Source organism: Diorhabda carinulata, chromosome X (genome assembly GCF_026250575.1).
Source record: "Diorhabda carinulata isolate Delta chromosome X, icDioCari1.1, whole genome shotgun sequence".
In the NCBI taxonomy this organism is placed as follows: Eukaryota; Metazoa; Arthropoda; class Insecta; order Coleoptera; family Chrysomelidae; genus Diorhabda; species Diorhabda carinulata.
Genome location: NC_079472.1, coordinates 21864676 through 21882952, shown reverse-complemented (window position 1 = coordinate 21882952; position 18277 = coordinate 21864676). Strand labels below are relative to the sequence as shown.

General features: G+C 32.0%; 1 protein-coding gene across 2 annotated transcripts in view; it reads right to left on the bottom strand.

Moving 5' to 3' along the window:
• Window positions 1-10795: 10795 nt before the first annotated feature.
• LOC130900809 (uncharacterized) overlaps window positions 10796-18277 on the bottom strand; it is a 146682-nt gene continuing 139200 nt past the window's right edge. The window contains exons 14-17 of one of the 2 annotated variants that reach the window (XM_057811688.1): window positions 14151-14221; window positions 13957-14094; window positions 13164-13794; window positions 10796-11430 (exon numbers count right to left, since the gene is read on the bottom strand). In XM_057811688.1, the coding sequence (XP_057667671.1) occupies window positions 10951-11430; window positions 13164-13794; window positions 13957-14094; window positions 14151-14221 (1320 nt within the window). In that variant the 3' untranslated portion in view covers window positions 10796-10950. The remainder of the gene's footprint in view (window positions 11431-13163; window positions 13795-13956; window positions 14095-14150; window positions 14222-18277) is intronic. The other variant, XM_057811689.1, reaches the window with a different exon arrangement.

Below are 18277 nucleotides of genomic sequence, written 5' to 3'. Positions count from 1 at the left end.
TGATGTGCATTTTTAGTACTATCATGACTAAGATACTCATTGCAAAACTAAAAAGAAGGATAAATGCTAGCAAATATGATTACCAATTACATGTATTTATGTACAATTCGGATTTAAAATACTTGACTTACTTCTTTACAACATTCGAAAGCTTCATTCTGATTTTCGCTTGTTGAATATTTTTATAATTCAATTATAATTATACATATAATCAATTACTTATATATTTTAAATTCTTCCGTTTTTTATCTTAATAACTGTTCATAAATAGATGAAGACAACGGCAGATGGATATAATATGAACATTTCAGCTAAGAAGACTCAATCAATGATCATAGCCAATGGTTCAATTAGATATGAAAAATATTGAAATACAACATGACTAGCACACAAAGCAAAATGAAAATCGATAAAAAAATATTGAGACCTATCGTCACGTATGCAACCGAGCCAAATCATCAACAACAACAAAAATAATAAGGTAGCCCTTTATGAAACCGCTGATGTCAAAAAGGAATTGGAAATAAAAAAATATAGAGGATAGGAAAAACTGGGAATTTGGGATATATGGGGTAAGATGGGGTAGAGAACATAAACAGAAAAACCGTAAACCAAACTACCGAAAATATGGTATTAGAGATGTAGCTCAAAAAGAGTTCAGGAAGAAGTGAAATATTCGGAATTAAACAAGAAGAAATTGAGGAATATTTTAGAATTTTTTATTCTAAAATCCCAATGTGAACTAATGTGAATTAATTTTAAACCATTCCAAGTCATATTACAATTGATAGATGTTAAGCTTATTATTAAATTTTTGTGGGTATGGAATATTCGCTATTGATTTATAGAACTTTTTGTGAAGATGGTATCAGAAGTATTTAGTCCAACAAAGGAAAAATTTATTCATATTTCAATGTATCCAGTTCACACTTTTCCCAACGATGTTCAATAAGTTCGATACTCTTTTTATAATAAGAATCGTAGAGCTCCTCAAAATAGCCATTAACTGCTATCTTCATTGTTCAAAAATCTTTGACCATCTAGCCATTTTTATCAAGTTAAGTCAAGAAGATAATCCCAAGGGGCTGAATATAGCGAACAGGGTGCTTTAGGTAGCAATTCAAACTTTAATTCATTAATTTCGTCCATTGCAATAACGGATTTCTCAGCTGGTGCATTGTCTTAGTAAAACAACAAAATCTTCTTAGCCAAATGCGGTCGTTGTTGCTTAATTTCTCTGTTCAAACGTTGCAATAATTTCGCATAATACTCACCGTTGATAGTTTTTCCTTTTTCAAGATAGTCAATGAAAATTATCCTACGTGCATCCCAATAAACCGACGCTATGACCTTACCTGCAGATGGAACGGTCATTGCCTTCTTTGGAGCCGGTTATCCCTTTTCAGTACATTGTTTTGATTGTTCTTTTGTTTCGAGTTTGAAGTGATGGACCCACATTTCATCCATGGTTATGAAATGATACAAAAATTCGGCTTCTATTCTGTGAAAGATTGCTAAGCACTCGATGGAATGTTCACGACGGTGTTTTTTTTTTTTCCATTGTGAGCAAACGCAGCTCCCATCTTGCGCAAAGCTTTCTCATGTTCAAATTCTTAGTTGATATGCGATGTACGATATGCCTATTGTGTCTGCTACCTCGCGCACTTTCAGTCGACGATCATCCAGTACCGCTTTGTGGATTTTGTTCAACATTTCAGGAGTCGTCACCTTATTAGGTCGACCATTGCGATGCTGATCTTCGCATGTCGTACGGCATAGCTTAAACTCTGCTACCCTATATTTTACTTTTATTTACACTGGATAACGGAGGATCAGTCTCACCCAGAGTAGAATCTAGTTCAACTATTATATTGGTTGGGCTAAGGCCTCTCAAATAAAAGTATTGTATCACATAACGATGACCAATTTTTTCCATGTTTGCAAATTCACTGAAAACAACTTGGCGTCTGCTACAAGCAACTACAGCGATTTCTAGGTCAGGCTAGGTACTTCTGAGACCATCCTCTAACTATTTCATGAATCTATGTTATTGTCAAATTTCTAGTAGATTATCAAATGTTTGTACTCAAGTATTTTTGGAAGGTAAGAAAAAATAAAATGTTCAATCTAGGATCATATATTATTCTTCAACAATAATGTGGTTTTAATTTATCAGCTATAATTTACAAATGTGTGTCTTTGTTTCCTAAATATTATATATACAGTATTTACATGGGATCTGTTTAAAATATTTTCATCAATCTACTACTTACTCATAATTATTTTTATTTTAAAATCTGGTTTTAAAACAATGTTAAAATCTTATTATTTACTTGTACTGGCTAGATAAGTGGCTATATTAAAATTCGATAAGCTTACTTTCCACGTTTTATTTCGTTTTAAAATACTTTCAGAAAATATTTTAAACGTCCTTCTTTTGTTTAATTAAACATCACATTTCATATGTTACTCTTTCCTATAGCACAATAAGTTAATCAAAAATGTGTTTAAAAATATCATATTTTTATGTTAATTTTAGTATAATTCACAAATATTATATTGAACTTCAAATTTGATTAGGAAATAAATGAATCATTGCAGGAATCAGAACTGTTTCCAATAATAAACAAGTACTTTCAACCCAACAGTTAAGGGTATTTCATAAATCTCGACAATATTCACGTTAATGAAAAATCAAATTTATAAAATACTAATCGATTTCAAATTAAGTGCAGGAAAATTTTCACATTAACAATAACAAATATCACAATTCTTGTCAGATACAATAACAAAAATAGAAATTCAACTGAAACATTCAACTTTAAAACATTCCGTTTTTGGAATTTCTCCCTGCTATCAATTTGAGTTCTTATGAATAAGTTTAAGGGACTATTTATTGCAAACATTTTTTGGCTATTCACAATATCTTGTATATTCGTAGGCTTATTATGATTTGGTCGCCCCGAGACTCTTGTTTGATATTTTAAAAGATGTTTGCGGTGAGCATATTAGTCCATAGCTTGCAAAACATGTTTATACATCAATTTAAAAGTCTTTCAAATTCACCTCACATTTACTCAAAACGTTCAATCATAAATTAAATTATACTTTATTTCCTACATTATTCCTTCTTCAATTCTTCATGTTAATAATCTTATTATTCCTTCAATTTCATCTTGTCAGTATATATTATCAGTGGTAGCACTCAGATTCTAGTTTTGGTGTGATCTTTAAAAAGATGTTCATGCTAATCTTTGTCAACAGCTCTCAAAACATGCTTATGCACTGTTTATACCTATTGAATTCACCTCGCTTTCTTTCGCTGTGAGTTTTTAATATCTTGCAAAAGACTTATTCATTTTTCACTCATATATTTGGTTATGTTTCATGTTATCATTTGTATTGATTTCATTTCATTTTATCATGATATTATATTAACTGTGCTTCTTTCTAATTATTGAATGAATGAATAGTATATATTATCAACAGAATATAAAAAATCTACCGATTAGCTTACTAAACACATTTTTGATAATCTGTTTTTGTGGAAAATTATCGTTTCAATTCCGATAAACTTTAAAATATCAACAATAGAATAGGGAAATTACTTCTATCTAATAAATAGACGGAGATATTTTTTTTTTATAAATTGACTCAAAACATCAACAGCATCATATCAAACGATTTAAACTACTTTGTTTCATTGTACCTTACCGACATATTAATGTAATGTGGAATAAAAATCAAAATGCAATTATATACTTTTGAAAACTTATTCTTACAATTAGTATGCGAGGAACAAATATATGCCCGTCATTCATCAATAATGTTGTAGCTTCACAAGGTCATTTATCTTTCACAATTTGAAATTGAAACATATTGTTTCGACTATTGTTGTTGTGAATCAAATTCCAGTTTAAAAATTCCAGCTTAAGCTAAATCAGAATTCAAATTAAATAAATAATAACCCTATAATCCAAAAATTTTTATCGTTTTATCGTTGTAGTTGAATGTGGTTTGAATCCACTAATTTTTATAATGCATTCAAATATATTTTACTAAGATCATATACAAAAATAATGGATTTCCTATGATTTGCATCTTTAGAGAACACAAATTCTCAATTGTATGCCCAAAGGGTGTTGACTTTCCACTATTCTTGTGGCAAAAATTAAAAAATACAATGGCCACTCTGTTTATTTTGAGATGACGCAAAACTTGAGTAGTAAAAGCTATCAAATCATTAATCAATCAACCCATTCTCCCAATTTGGCCATGTGTGATTTCTGGTTAATCTTCAACCTAAAGTATTATTCACATGATCGGTATTTCACGTCAAAGGATGAGATACTTGAGGCAATCAATACATTTTTTGAGGACAATGACAAAGAAGTTGTGGATGTTCTATTTATGTACGTGTTGTAGCCACTTTGTATATTTTGAGATGATGTAAAACTGGAAAAGGTCTGTTAAAAAAGATGAGAGCTTGAAGATCTACGTACAGTAACAGTAAAATGTAACACTAATTAATCAATCACCCTATTCTCCCAATTTGGCCATGTGTGATTTCTGGTTAGTCTTCAACCTAAAGAATTATTTACATGGTTGGTATTTCGATATTTCACGCCGAAGAATAGAATACAGAAGGCAATTAAGCAATTTGTTGGGAGAAATCCGAATGAAATTGTGGAAGCTTCATTGATGTACATGTTGTTTACTACTTTATGTAAAAATTAAGTCATTGTTCTTGATAGACATGAGAGACGAGGTTCTTTCACCTCATGTTTGCAATATTCACAAAAATAAGTGCATGTCATTTGTGTAAGTAGGAAAAATGAAGTTCACAACTCGATAAAAAACATTCCCTAATAATAGTTCACTCGGCTAGGGATCCGTTCACAACATTCACATTCAATGCAAAATTTGTTACTTCTTTTTACTTCGTAGAAAAGTAGCACTAAACAATAAATATTGTACATATATCACATTGTACGCAAAAAAGTTTCTTTTGAAGAGACAAATGCCATTAGTATGAGCTCAGATATTCCAATCTGAGTCAATACGAATCGTCTCAATTCCTCTCATATCTCTCAAATTATCAAATTGAAGGAAAATTCACACAGAAAAGCCTTTTTTCGTTGATAGTTCTAGAAACGTTTGAGAACTTCGATACTTTATTACATTATAATTCGTTCAATATATAATTGGTCTCACTTTTTCTAGGTGTTTTGATACAATATCTTTCCAGTTTCGTCTTTCTACTTTTGTTTATTTCATAATTTAATTAAATGTTAAGTCCAACCAATTATTGGGTATTCTATTCACCATAATCAATTTCATCTTTCATGAGCTCTTTTTGTCTTGTATACATATTATATATTTTCTAAAAGATTATGAGATATTTTAGGCAGTTTCAAAATTCCCTCTATCTGCTACCATTTGACTATTTCATCGTCTTCCTTTTTAAGTATCCTGATATTATGTTAGATACTAATCTAATATTTAATTGGCTTTGATCTAAAATATTCGTTGATACGATAAATGGAAGATAAACAAGTAAGTAATTTTCTTTTTATTTGAAATACAACGTATAATCTCCGAATACTTAATTTCTGGAAATATATTTTTATTGTGAAGACAATTTTTTCGAATTTTGTGGTTTGATATGATACCGTCGCCAATAACAAGAATTTTCTATATATTTTTTGCTATACTATGCCATCGTAGGCCCCATAAACTTTCTTAAATCTGTTGCATAAGACTTCAGTATCACCAATCTAATCGAAAAAGATCTAAATATAATTGGCAGTATATATTATAATATCTATTTACTTTTTAAATGAACAAAAACGCGCCTAGAATACATATGGAATTATCAGACATTGATTACTTAATAAATCTATGGGTAATAATAGATAAAAACTGTATGATATTTTATAGAAAAATTGGTAACTTCAAGCAAAAAACGCTGATGTTATTTGTTGGTGAAATTAATCACTTATAAAATCTATCATAATAGAAGGTGATTTGAAAGATTTACTCAGAAATTTTTTTAATTAGTTACCTTTTGATGACCTTATAATAATACTATTCGAATAATTTTAAAAACTGCGCAAACTAAATCAAAATGATTGAGTGTAAATTCAACTATGACAATATCATTTTATGCATCTTATATGAATTTACAAATTGATTGAAATTTGGGATGAAATGTCAGTGAAATCATTCACTGACAAGGGGCTAATAAGATATGTCGCCTCAAAATAATAACACCTGACAAACCAACATTAGAATAACTAAGTCTCTAGATTTGAGCGGGGTGTTCCTGAATTTTTGAGAGAAAATACTTTGAAGTATCCGAAATACATATGTAGAAATTTTTTTAGAATCATAGTGGGTACTGAAAAGAGTAGTTTTTGAAATTGATTCCATTTTCAACCACTTTGCACTGAAGGAAAAAATTTATTGTATAATTTAGAAAATAGCGAAAAAAATTTCCACTGACTTGATATTATTCTAAAATTCAGCATAACCCTATTTAGTAATCTTTCTTAACCATAACCTGACTGCTTAACTGCTTTTTTCGAATGGATGAGATATAGGTTATGGTTCTCATCCTCATTTGAAAAAGAAAGTTTGCAGAGCTGTAGTACCATGTAAATATTGATGAGAATTGCTGCATAAAATGTTTAGAAGAAGAAAGTAATATGTTACATAACCATTCTACGTGAGTAGGATCCTACATAGAATCCAATAATCTTTTATTAAATGCTTGTAAATTCCTCATACAATTTTAATCTATTCATTAATAATATTATGAATAACATGTTCCATATCTAGATCACACGGAAAAACGACAACTATAAAAAACAGGATAAATTAGTAATTAGGGCATTAGAAGGACAGTTATGTATTTTTAGCATCTGAAAAACCCTTCCAATAATACTGACGCTTGATCTGAACTTGATCAGCAATTATGTAGAGTCAAATTAAAAAAAAATGTCAATCCTCACAACGAAATATTGTACCCTGTTTTTACTTAGTATCATTAACATTTTTTCACATATCGAAATACCATCATCTCATTTTTGTGATTTTAGCTTGGTGAATATTTGATTCTCATCCACATATGATATTCATGTGTTCCACAGATTGCTTTTCACTAATTCCAACATTGAGATCCACCTATAAAATGTTTTTGACTGCGCTCATTACATTTGTCGTTCCAACTAGTAACAATTGACCGCATTTGACTTTAAAGCGTCGACCGTGAAACTGTACCATCATCCAATTCAAGTAAATATATTTTTCGGTTTTGCTTTATTTTGTGAAAAATTCATCAGCATTTCCCTGTACGAATGTTTTTATTTGGGTAGTAAATGCAAGATATTTGTAGTTATTTCGTATACTTATTATTATAACGTATCTATTCTCTAGGGCTATACCGGCCCTGCCCGTTTTGAACTCCAAGAATGGGAGGCGAAAGACTGGTTGTGAATAAACCACCAGACACGAATGACCTTCCCTTATTATTTCACAAATTCATGCGCAGTTTGAAACTGTGCGTTCGCTGGGCTAATAAAACACATCTGGCGCATGTGCATTCATCCTTTTTGTGATGTTTACCACGAAATAACCTCTAACCTACGTGGTTTTCAACATAATTGTATTTGAAAAAAGTGGTAGTTGAATTTATCACATATATCAATAATAAACCTTTCGGGTGGTTAATTAAAAAATTTTTCTCTCCTAGCTAGTTTCGAATTATATGTTTAATCACTTTTAGCATTGTTATAATGATCAAATCTGACTAAACAATAAAATATCTCACGAATCTCTGTAAGTTTGTGTGGCCTGCTTATTAACTTCCTCGGCAATCCTAGAAGTTATTCCATGTCAAATTATTAAGTTTGTCGCAGACCTATATGAAACGACGTTGAGCTCAAGTTTTATTATCACCTTTAGATTGTACCTTATCAGACTAACTAGTTTGGACTGATCGATGAAGTTTTATTTAATCTTTTTCGCGTGATGTTACCATTATAGTATGTTAGTTTCCATGATGGCTATCATATTGACTATCAAACTACCAATGGTTCATATATTGTAGCGAGAAGTTGTTGAACGCATTGATGAAGATTTTTTTTAACTGCTCTGTTGTTCACTGACCCATATTTCTCTTACTCATTAATTTGCCTTGTATTAGCAAGTGAAGAAGATCGTATTTTATTTATTCATTTGATAACTATCACTAATCACTTGTGGCTTCTGTAATGACAATAAGTTTAATGATACTCCACTTCTTGAAGTGGAAACTGGTTCAGAACTAACAGTTCTCATCTCTTGTTTGAATAATTTCCATCATTTTTACCGAGTAATTGTATGTTCACTATTGATATTTACTTTTATTTTGGTATCAAATATTGCAGCTTTTAGAGAGCAAATATATTTTGTACGACAATGAACTTGACAGTAAATTGACTTAAATCGTTTTTCCAGTGTGTTCTTAATATGTTCTCTAAATAAATATGAATCTTTCTACAAATAATAATTGAAGTGAACATCAGAATGAATACTAGAACCAGTCCTAGTTGAAAGGCGATTAGGCGTATGCCTACAAAGATATATATATAATCTAAGCGCTTATTACCAGTATTTTCTTTTTACTACTTCGTAAAGAATAAAAATTATTCGCGTGGTTCGATCCATAGAACAACAATTTATAGAAGTAAGAGTTTTCCTTGGGAACTATTTGGAACGTAGTTGATAGCTGACATATAAGGTCAATCAATCAACTCAATAGTTTTGTTTTCATCAATTTTATAAGAACTATACTAAATTAGAATTGATATTATATTCAATTGATAGGTAATAACCTTGATAATTACACTTTTTACCAAATTTTGATGGTACTTTGGCCACCAAAAAATAATATATCAATGGAAAAAATTTGTCACATCAGGGACAATAAATAGCTATGATTTTAGTGAGTATTTGGCTTCTTGGAGAGGTCTCTTTTAAGTGGCTTTAAATCTACTAGCATTCCTGGACTTTTTTTCCTTGTAATTTTTCGATTCCTTTGCTAGGAAATTTTGGACAACATTCACAAAGCATTTCCAGATCATACAGCTTTCCTTCAAAGTTTCTATCCTTCATTAGTTCCTGTATTTGTGGAACAATGAATATTCCTTCTTCATTTTTTACCTCTTTGAGTTTGGGAAATTTCTCTTTCAAGTATAAGAATCTACTGCCATCTTTAGGGATAGCTTTCACAAAATTTTTCATCATGCCGAGCTTTAAAGGCAACGTATGTTGTCAGGGTTCACTAAAGGATCATTTTTCTAGACAAATCACGTACTAAATTCTTTAAATAACTTCGTATCAATAAATGTGGTTCTTTTGAAGCTGAATGCTCATAACTTGGGATATCTTATCGAGTTGACCAAGAATAAATTCGGGACTAGAAACAGAATCCTAACTTTCCGCTTTATTTGGAGGAGCTTTGGCACAGGCAGTTCGGCACTATGTATTATTTATCTGTTGACTGACAAATTAGAGTACTGGATAGTTTTTTGGACTTGGTTGTGCCGCCTTTTGTTTAAATCAAACAAAAATAACAATCAATTACATAATCTTTGGGTTTCGTTCAAATATTTCAAATTTGTATACCAAAACGCAAATCTCTCGTTTCTTGTTTAGCCCAGCCAAATAGACGTCTCACACTCATTAAACAACATATATGTTGAACCCAGGATTTATATTGATGGCCCACCGGAAAACGAAAATAGTCTAAACAGTACTTTCCAATTATTGGCGTGAATTTTGACGCTGAGAAGTGAAAGTTTACTTTACACATACATATCAAAAACTGTCCGGCTTATCAGAACACGTAAATGAGGTCAGAAAACAATATATAGCTGTCACATAAAAACTGGATGTGGCTAAAATGAATGAGGGTACATCAAAACAAATAAGAATAATTACAAAGTTCGTGTGACAAAAACAGTGCTAGCCAGTGTTATAAAAGAATAGAATTTAAAGCTTTTAACCAAATAAATCTCTCATATCTTTCACATTTCACTTAACTTTATGAAAACTAGTAAGTTTGTAGCTTCTATTTACACTGATGAAATCGTCAATGGAAATATTCCTCAAATCAGATATCTAATGTGAATGAAGTATTCCAAATACTACAAATGATTACCTCAAAGTGAAATAATTGATGATAAGAGTTATTGTGGTGTTTCCGTTTCCTAAGGGAAGGGTTTAACATTCTCGCCTCTAAACGGAATCGACAAACCGGACGTGGACGAAATGAAAGGAAAACGTTGTAAACCGAGAAATCGGTCGAGATCAGAGACTCTACTAAATTTCCACTCTTTTAAAGTAAATTTTAATCTGAATAGTTCATGGAAAATTCATCAAATGCATTTGGTAATCGGAAACATGTGAGTTTCATTGTTGTAGATGGGTTACCAAATAGATACTAAAACATTTTGTCCTATGGATTTTACCAATACGTCTTGAACTACTTATTATTGGATTCTAATTGATAAAATCTACCACAAATACGAACGTGGTACCTCGACGCATGTGAAGAAATAAATATTGACTTCTAAAAATTTTTATTCCGTATAAAGTGCAGTAAAATGTATCCTAAGCGCTTAGACTAAAGGCTTCTAATAACACTTAGTGGTCAATTCTTATATCACTCTACAATTCTATAAGGCCGTTTATTCATTCTTAGGCACCATCGTACTTCTCCGTGCCTAAAGATTAAACGACTTTCGAGAAATTTTTATATTTTTTTTTTCTAAAAATTTTTATGACTCGTTTTAAAACATGCTGATAATAGTGGTCGATGATCATAAAAAAACGCAGAGCTTTTCCAAATTGTCTGCCAAAATTGGCTTTTAAGTCACAGAAAGTAAGATTTCCTCTTTACTCTCTTCAAGACGGTTCTTCTATCGGTTCTTCTTTGTCGCGCAGCGCCTTCAATAAATGACTTCTAAGCTCCGACTCGGAACTTCTCCACAGCAAAACCAATTCGTCTTTTGATAAGCGCTCCAGAGGAGATCGACCATTGGAGTTTCTTGGAGAACAATTGGGAGGTGGGGGAGCGGGTGGTAAATCGTCTTCTCTAGATTTTGATCTCTGTCGAGGTTTTTTTCTGTCGGATGTAACTGGATTACCACTATCTAAAGATTTAGATTGTTCTGTTAGCTTGTTACGCTTGCTCGTTTCGGTTAACCCTGTCGAGTCACTGAAACTTTGATGTCTTGCTTTCGATTTTCTGACGAGAGGAGGGTGGCTAGCTTCATTTTTAGAGGTATCTTCTACTTGAATTCTTATTTGTGGATTGGCGTTTTGTTTCGGATTATTGTCTGTACTTCGTTTGAGCGGTGGTCTAGGTTTATTAACGATTACACTCTGAAACAAATACACTATTATCACTTATTTATGGTTACAGTTATCGAAAAAAAAGTAACTGTTATACAACAAACTACGAGTGTTGAGTTGAGTTTTGAGATATGGCAACACTGATGTGAAAAATCTGACATTTTCAATGGTGAACGTTTTCAAAACGTGTTTGTATACGAGTGCTTTACAGATACTTGAAACATTCATCTTGGTCAAAAAATGGAATTAAATCGGGCGATGATTTTCTATGACTTATGACGTAAATTAAACCAACAGCAGTGTGTTGACTTGATGATGATTTTTCGATGGGCTTCCGAATTCATTCATGGTTGCCTGTTTTTTCGGAATAACTGGACATGTCACTACCGTTCTATTAGAACAACGTAGAATGGTCAACCCTGATTGGTACACCAGCATTTGTTTGCCAGAAGTGTTTGAAAAAATCATAGAAACCAATCGCTGAACACGAATCATTCTCTACCACGACAATGTGAGTACTCAAACATCAGTTCAAACAAAAACGCTTTTGAGCAGTCAATACATCGAATTGATAGGTCATTCACCGTACAATCCTTGTTTGATAACCAATGATTTCGTCTTATTCCCGAAGATCAAAAATAAATTACGAGAATAATGTTTTACTACATGTTTTGAAGGTACCTCAAATGGAATGGACAAAAAGCGTCGACAAATGGTTCAATCTAATGCAAAATTGGAGAATAATGACAAACAATATCAAACAACCTCAAAAATTAAGTAGCAACCCTCGTATTCTGTTTATACCAATTACGAAATTCCGTTTGGATGAATCGTCAAGCTTCCGCAAGCACGGAAAACTCTGAACAGCATGAGGAAACTTCTGGCAAACCGCAACCTCAGCATGAAACTAAAGAATGCTTCTCTATTACATATTTCATCTTCTGTACGGATGCGAAAGTTGGACCAGGGATGCAGCCACAGAGAAGAAAATTCATGTGTTCGAAATGTACGCCTACAGACGAATGCTGCAGATATCTTGGACGGAACATAGGAAAAACATAGAGATCCTTCAGTAAATGGGTAACTTCTCACAACAATCAAAGAGAGAAATGAGAAACGAGCGATAATAGAAGAGAAATTTTTAAAACTGCGGTTTCTCGTGCGACAATAGCCATTTGGATCGCCAATTTCCGTAGGGACACGGCGTCGTAAGAAGAAAAGAAGTCATTCATATTGCCGTTAAATTCTCCTCATATCACGCGGAGTTTAGCAGTAATTTTTCATTCGACATGTTGTCGTATGTCATATGATTCTTAATGTACTTGAGAATTTAAAAATTAATGATATGATAATATTCCGAACAATTGTTGATTCAATGAAATTTATTGTGAGCAAAAGTTTTTACGCAAAACACATACATATGATTGAAACAGATTATCCAGAAGTGGTCAAAACTGTTGATGTCGACTCAACCTATTTATAAAAACTTGATCATAATTTTCTGTGTTTTGAGTTAAATTGATAAATTTCAAAATACTCGATATAAAAAAGATTTTTCAATTTCCTGTCGGGATAATGAAAAGTTTAACCCATTATTCAACGGTACAGAAGAATAATCTGAATACAAAACACTTGTTTAGGAAAAACTCATAAATGTGATAAATTTCCGTAAAACGTGACATCTCCTCCTCATTCTCCTCTACTTATGAAATTTCAAATGAAAAACTTCATATAATAAATGATGGTGAATATATTGCTCTTACCTGTAACTGATCGATGGTTTTTTTATTCCTTCTAGCAATTTCATCATCAGACAAGTTATTTTTTTCGTTGACGCCGGTTTGTGACACATTATTATAACTTCTAGCCTGTGTTACATTTTCGGGTATCAAACTTTTACTCAAAGTTTCATCACTCTTACCCAATGTCAAACTATGTTGCGGCTGTAACAAACGATGCTTGTCGACGGATTCTTGATATCTAGGTAAAGTGGCTAACTTTTTTCCAATACTTTCCGAGTCTGAGAGCTTTCTCATCGGTTCTGAATACTTGCTACAATCTGAGAGGTTTTCTATCGATAAAATTGGACTTTTTCCGGCTAATTTGCTTCCCGAGCTAATTATATCTAAATAGCTGGATCTACGACTGTTGATGTCTGGTGGAGAACTCGATAAAAAAGCTGAAGCATCTTTGCTTAGTCTCCTACCAACCGCGGTGCTGTAGTCTTTATTATTTAAGGAGTGTGAATTGAACACACTGTCGCTACTAAATCTACGGACATTCAAATTTGATGAACTCTTCGTTTTATTTTTTGAACGAGGACTGAAAAGTTGTTTGCTAAGGTACGTTGTAGGTGATTTCATTTTATTGCCGTTATCACCTTTAGGGCTACTCCTGTGGAGAAACAAAATCATATTGTAATGATACAGTTTATTGAAATCTATGAATTTGTTAATAATAGAATGTATTTACAATATATGTATATCATTCGTTATAAAAAATATTAGTAACAAAATAAATGAGGTAAAATATAAATAATGTCATTATAAAACTAACCTTAGAAATGTTCTTTTGATAATACTCGGACTAAGCTTTGATTTCTTCTCGTCGGGACTCAACTGGTACTCAGAATCAACTTCCGTCACAGATTCTAATGGTGGCTCCCTTTCTTCTTGTTGTTGCCTACGGATGGTGCTTTAAATTTCAATTTTAATTAAGATTTGAAAATGAAATGTTGCTTAAATGCTCACCTGCGAATTTCTTGTATCATTTCGAAAAATTGAGCTTTACTTTTCCTGCGTCTCCGCTGTTCGTGTTCCTTCTGAAACAATGATCATCAAGACAATTGTGACTAATAGTCCGGAAAGCGATATTTGCTTTACGACATTACTGTGTGAAACTGTTTATATTTTAACAAATCACCCTAATTTCAGGAAACTTGCTGAAACTTGCAACTTGCAATCTTTTCAAATAACTACTCCGTAAATGAAACAAACCCTCATCAGTGCGATATATTTTGACACAATTAGTCTAGTAAAAACAGGAAAAGTTTACTTTTTGAATTAGGAGGGGATCCAAATGATCTAGGGACAATAATTTCTTATTCTGTTCAATCGTGGTCAATACAGGATGAATTTTGTGAAGGTCGTCCAAAATTGTGTCCATTCAATTTTTCAAGAACCTTTGGCTGTCAAAAAGATACTGCATAATTTGACAATAGCGCAATAAAAGCTCGTATCGATTGATGCAAAGAAATGGCACACCAGCATTTCTTTGCCAGTGAAATCAATCTCAAATAACGAATAATTCCCCACCACGTCAATACGAGCTCCAACACATCAGTTCAAACAAAAACGTTTTTGAACAGTCAAAACAACGAATTGATGGGTCATTCACCGTACAGTCCTTGATTGACATCCAATGATTTCTTCTTATTTCCAAAGAAGAAAAATAAATTGCGAGGCAACGTTTTTCTTCACATGACGAAGCGATTGATGCTTTCAAATCATATGGTTTGGGGGTATCTCAATCGGAATGCAAAAAAATGCCGAGACCATTGCTTCAAACGCATGCAAAATTTTATTGATCTTAATGGAGTAATTTTTGGAAAACAATAAAGCCATATCTAATTTTAAATTTGTGTTTTTATTTCTCTATCTCAAAATTTTAGTAGCAACTCACTTGCTTAGGTACTCTGGAATTAATAATAGATTATAAATAGAAATAAATTCTGCGGTGGATTGTCCCTCTTCTGTACCAAATGTCCGCAAAGCTCTTTAGAATTCGTGAGTGCTAGAGCTTTTCCTTATAAACGTTTCCCAATGGTATCCCACATAAAGGTGATCGGATTTGAATTTCGACTAAGAGGGTCAATATAATTGATAATTCTGAAGGATTATTTTATTAATTGAATAAAACAAACTGCTATATAGACAATTGTATCATGTTGAAGAAACGAACTATGAAATAAAGAAACATTGTTTGAATGAAAAAACATACTATTACTACAATTACTATTTAAAGGTCGATTTATTTATTTATCGATTTTATATATAAACCAAGTAATCGTAAAGCTATCGAGATAAATTTAGCAATAAAGGAGGAATTGTTAGGTAAACCACTGGAAATTTTCTCGTTGACCTAGTGCAAATATCTAAGAAAACGGAATAAAAGTAGTGGAAACGAGCTGAAATGTTAGTTCAGGAGCTTACAGCAACTTCGTTCCAATTCGCTTATAAAAGTCAATATTGGCTAGGTCTCAAATATTACCATATTTACTCAAGGATACTTTTGAGATCTTGATAGTTAATCAAATGAAAGTTTTATTTGATGCTTTGATCTCAGTTATGAAGGCTTTATAAAAATTTTACTAATGTTTTATTTTCAATTCGTAGCATACGGTAAAAGCGTTTGAGATGGCCGTACGCGAGTGATGGTCAGTCGAAATAATTTTATACTAGGTTCATATTTTAACCCGAAATTCTATTTTTTCAATGAGTTACTTGTGTTTTCGTGCATTTTTTGTACTTTGCATGATCATGTCTTTACTCTAACCTTAAAAAAGAGCTTGTTACTTGTTAATTTAATAGCCGATATGGCTATCAAAAGAAGGAGTGATTGCCATATGCACTAGAGCTTAGATGGTCATACAAGTTCAGTTGATTTTGTTATATTTAACAGTATGCTTGTTTATTACAGATGCCAGAAGTACCATTGAAAGGCTATTGCTACTCGTGGCAACTGGAGTGAGAATTCTTTTAAAGCAGCCATTACTTGCCCAAAAATGGAAAAATATCTCTATACACAGTTTCTATCGTCGATAATAAACATCGAAAAATACTTGAAAGACAGTACAAATCTAGCAATATTAAAAAAAAGGTCCAATGGAGCCCACGTCTATAAGTATGTTCTAAGATGAAAATAAGAAAAAACTTTTCATTCATATTAAAATTAAGCGAGAATAGTATATTGTGCAAGTGGGAAAAGTTCAACTTTTCTCACGAGTGTGGAAGTTTGTGTCGCAAACACACGGGTCAGAAAAGTAATTTTATCACATATTGCACAGTATAATTTTTCTACATTTACACAAATTGAAAAAATAAAAGTAATGGAACTTAATGTTTACTTTTATTATTAGTAAAACCAAAATAATACTCAAGTATCTTCGAAGAACAGCATATTTTTTATATATCTCATAAAATTCTCCCGTTACAGTGAACGTTCTTGGCTTTTTTGTTTTCGCGTTATCCATAATTTCACAAGTAAAGCTTAATTTAAATCCTCTGAATTATCTAAATATTAAAATTTTCCAAAAAAATCTTACCACCCGAGAGTTTTGAACACGGAACTACTGAGTTCTAAGCGGACACACTATCATCCACTGCACCATTGACCATTGATTTAAATTCTTTGGTTAAAAGTAAAAATATCTATCTACCATAATTTGAAATAGAATGTTTAATGATTTTTTCATTCTTTTTATCTACTGAATAACCCAATAATTAGAAAAATCTATGTTAGTTCAAGTAAAAATAAAATTAAATTCCTTCTAAATAAATTTTCTTCTATTAGCAGATATTCCTTCTCTGGAGCTTCGTTTAAAAATCTCTGCAATTGATCTGTTGTTAATATGTTTGATTTTTTGAAGACGTAATTGTCGAACTTTCTTTTCAAAAATGAGCGTAATTTCTGATACGTGGATATATCAATGTTATTTTTTATACTGATAGTACTCCGCAACATTGAATATTGTGACCAAAGTGTAGAAGTTTTCGACAACTCTTCAAAGTATACAGAAGTGCAGTTTCCGAAAAAGATCTTTTTTTTTGTATTTCTTCTCCATTTTTTGTATTTTTTTCTTGAAATTCTTGGTAAAAAATCTAAATTTACTTTTGCCGCTTTTTTTCGATATCTTTGGCGGACTATTATCAAAATTGTCAGTATCCATTTTATTATGATTTTTAGCAAACCACGAATGAAAACTACCTTAGGAATTGAAAAAACTTCTATAATGTCCGTTGTGTCAACTTTTTAAATAGCCAACTAAGTTTCCATCGATTTTTATTGATTCTTCATTTAAATGTTTGTGTTGTGGGCAGTGCCATGAGAGTGATATTTCTCACAGTGAGATCAATATGTGGTTTTGAAATGAAGTTAGCTATGAGAAATACATCACTTTTCATAACAGTTGTAGAAAAATAGGTTTTTTCTTAACAATGCAGAATGTGAAAAGGTTTGCCATTTAGTTTGCCGGACAATTAAATATACTTCAGAGAATGAGTAAATCGGTGCCAAACGCCGGCTATGATTGGTTAGGTTTCTACGTAGAAGTTCCGACATGGTTAGCTACTTCTTTTTGCTAGAAAAAGTTTTGCTAGAAAATGATGCAGTCAACTGCATATTTGATTTGGAAGATACAGGCCTACAAAGGAATAATCTGGCTGAAAATGTACTCGTTGAAAGAGGCTCGAAAGCTGTTTCCACAACGACATCGACTGAACTGGTCGGGATCGTTACAATCATAGCTTGTTGTAATGCAAAAGGTATGTTTTGTAGACATATATATTCATGGGTATCATGATTTTATGTGAAAAAAACTGCTTACAAAACTTCACCAATATATTTTCACTTTAAAATTCATTTAATACCAAGGAAACCATCTGACAATCTTTTATTGTTGCTTGATGGTCATTCCACATATTGCAATTCCGTGGAAATGCTTGAATATTCTGATCAAAGCTAAATCATTTTACTGTCTATGCCTAGCCACACTTCGCATTTTTTATAACCCCTTGATAGACCGGGCGCTTTTCAAATCTTTAAAATACCATTTCTACTAACAATAAGGATTAATCAAAGTCAATTTAGCCGAATCACA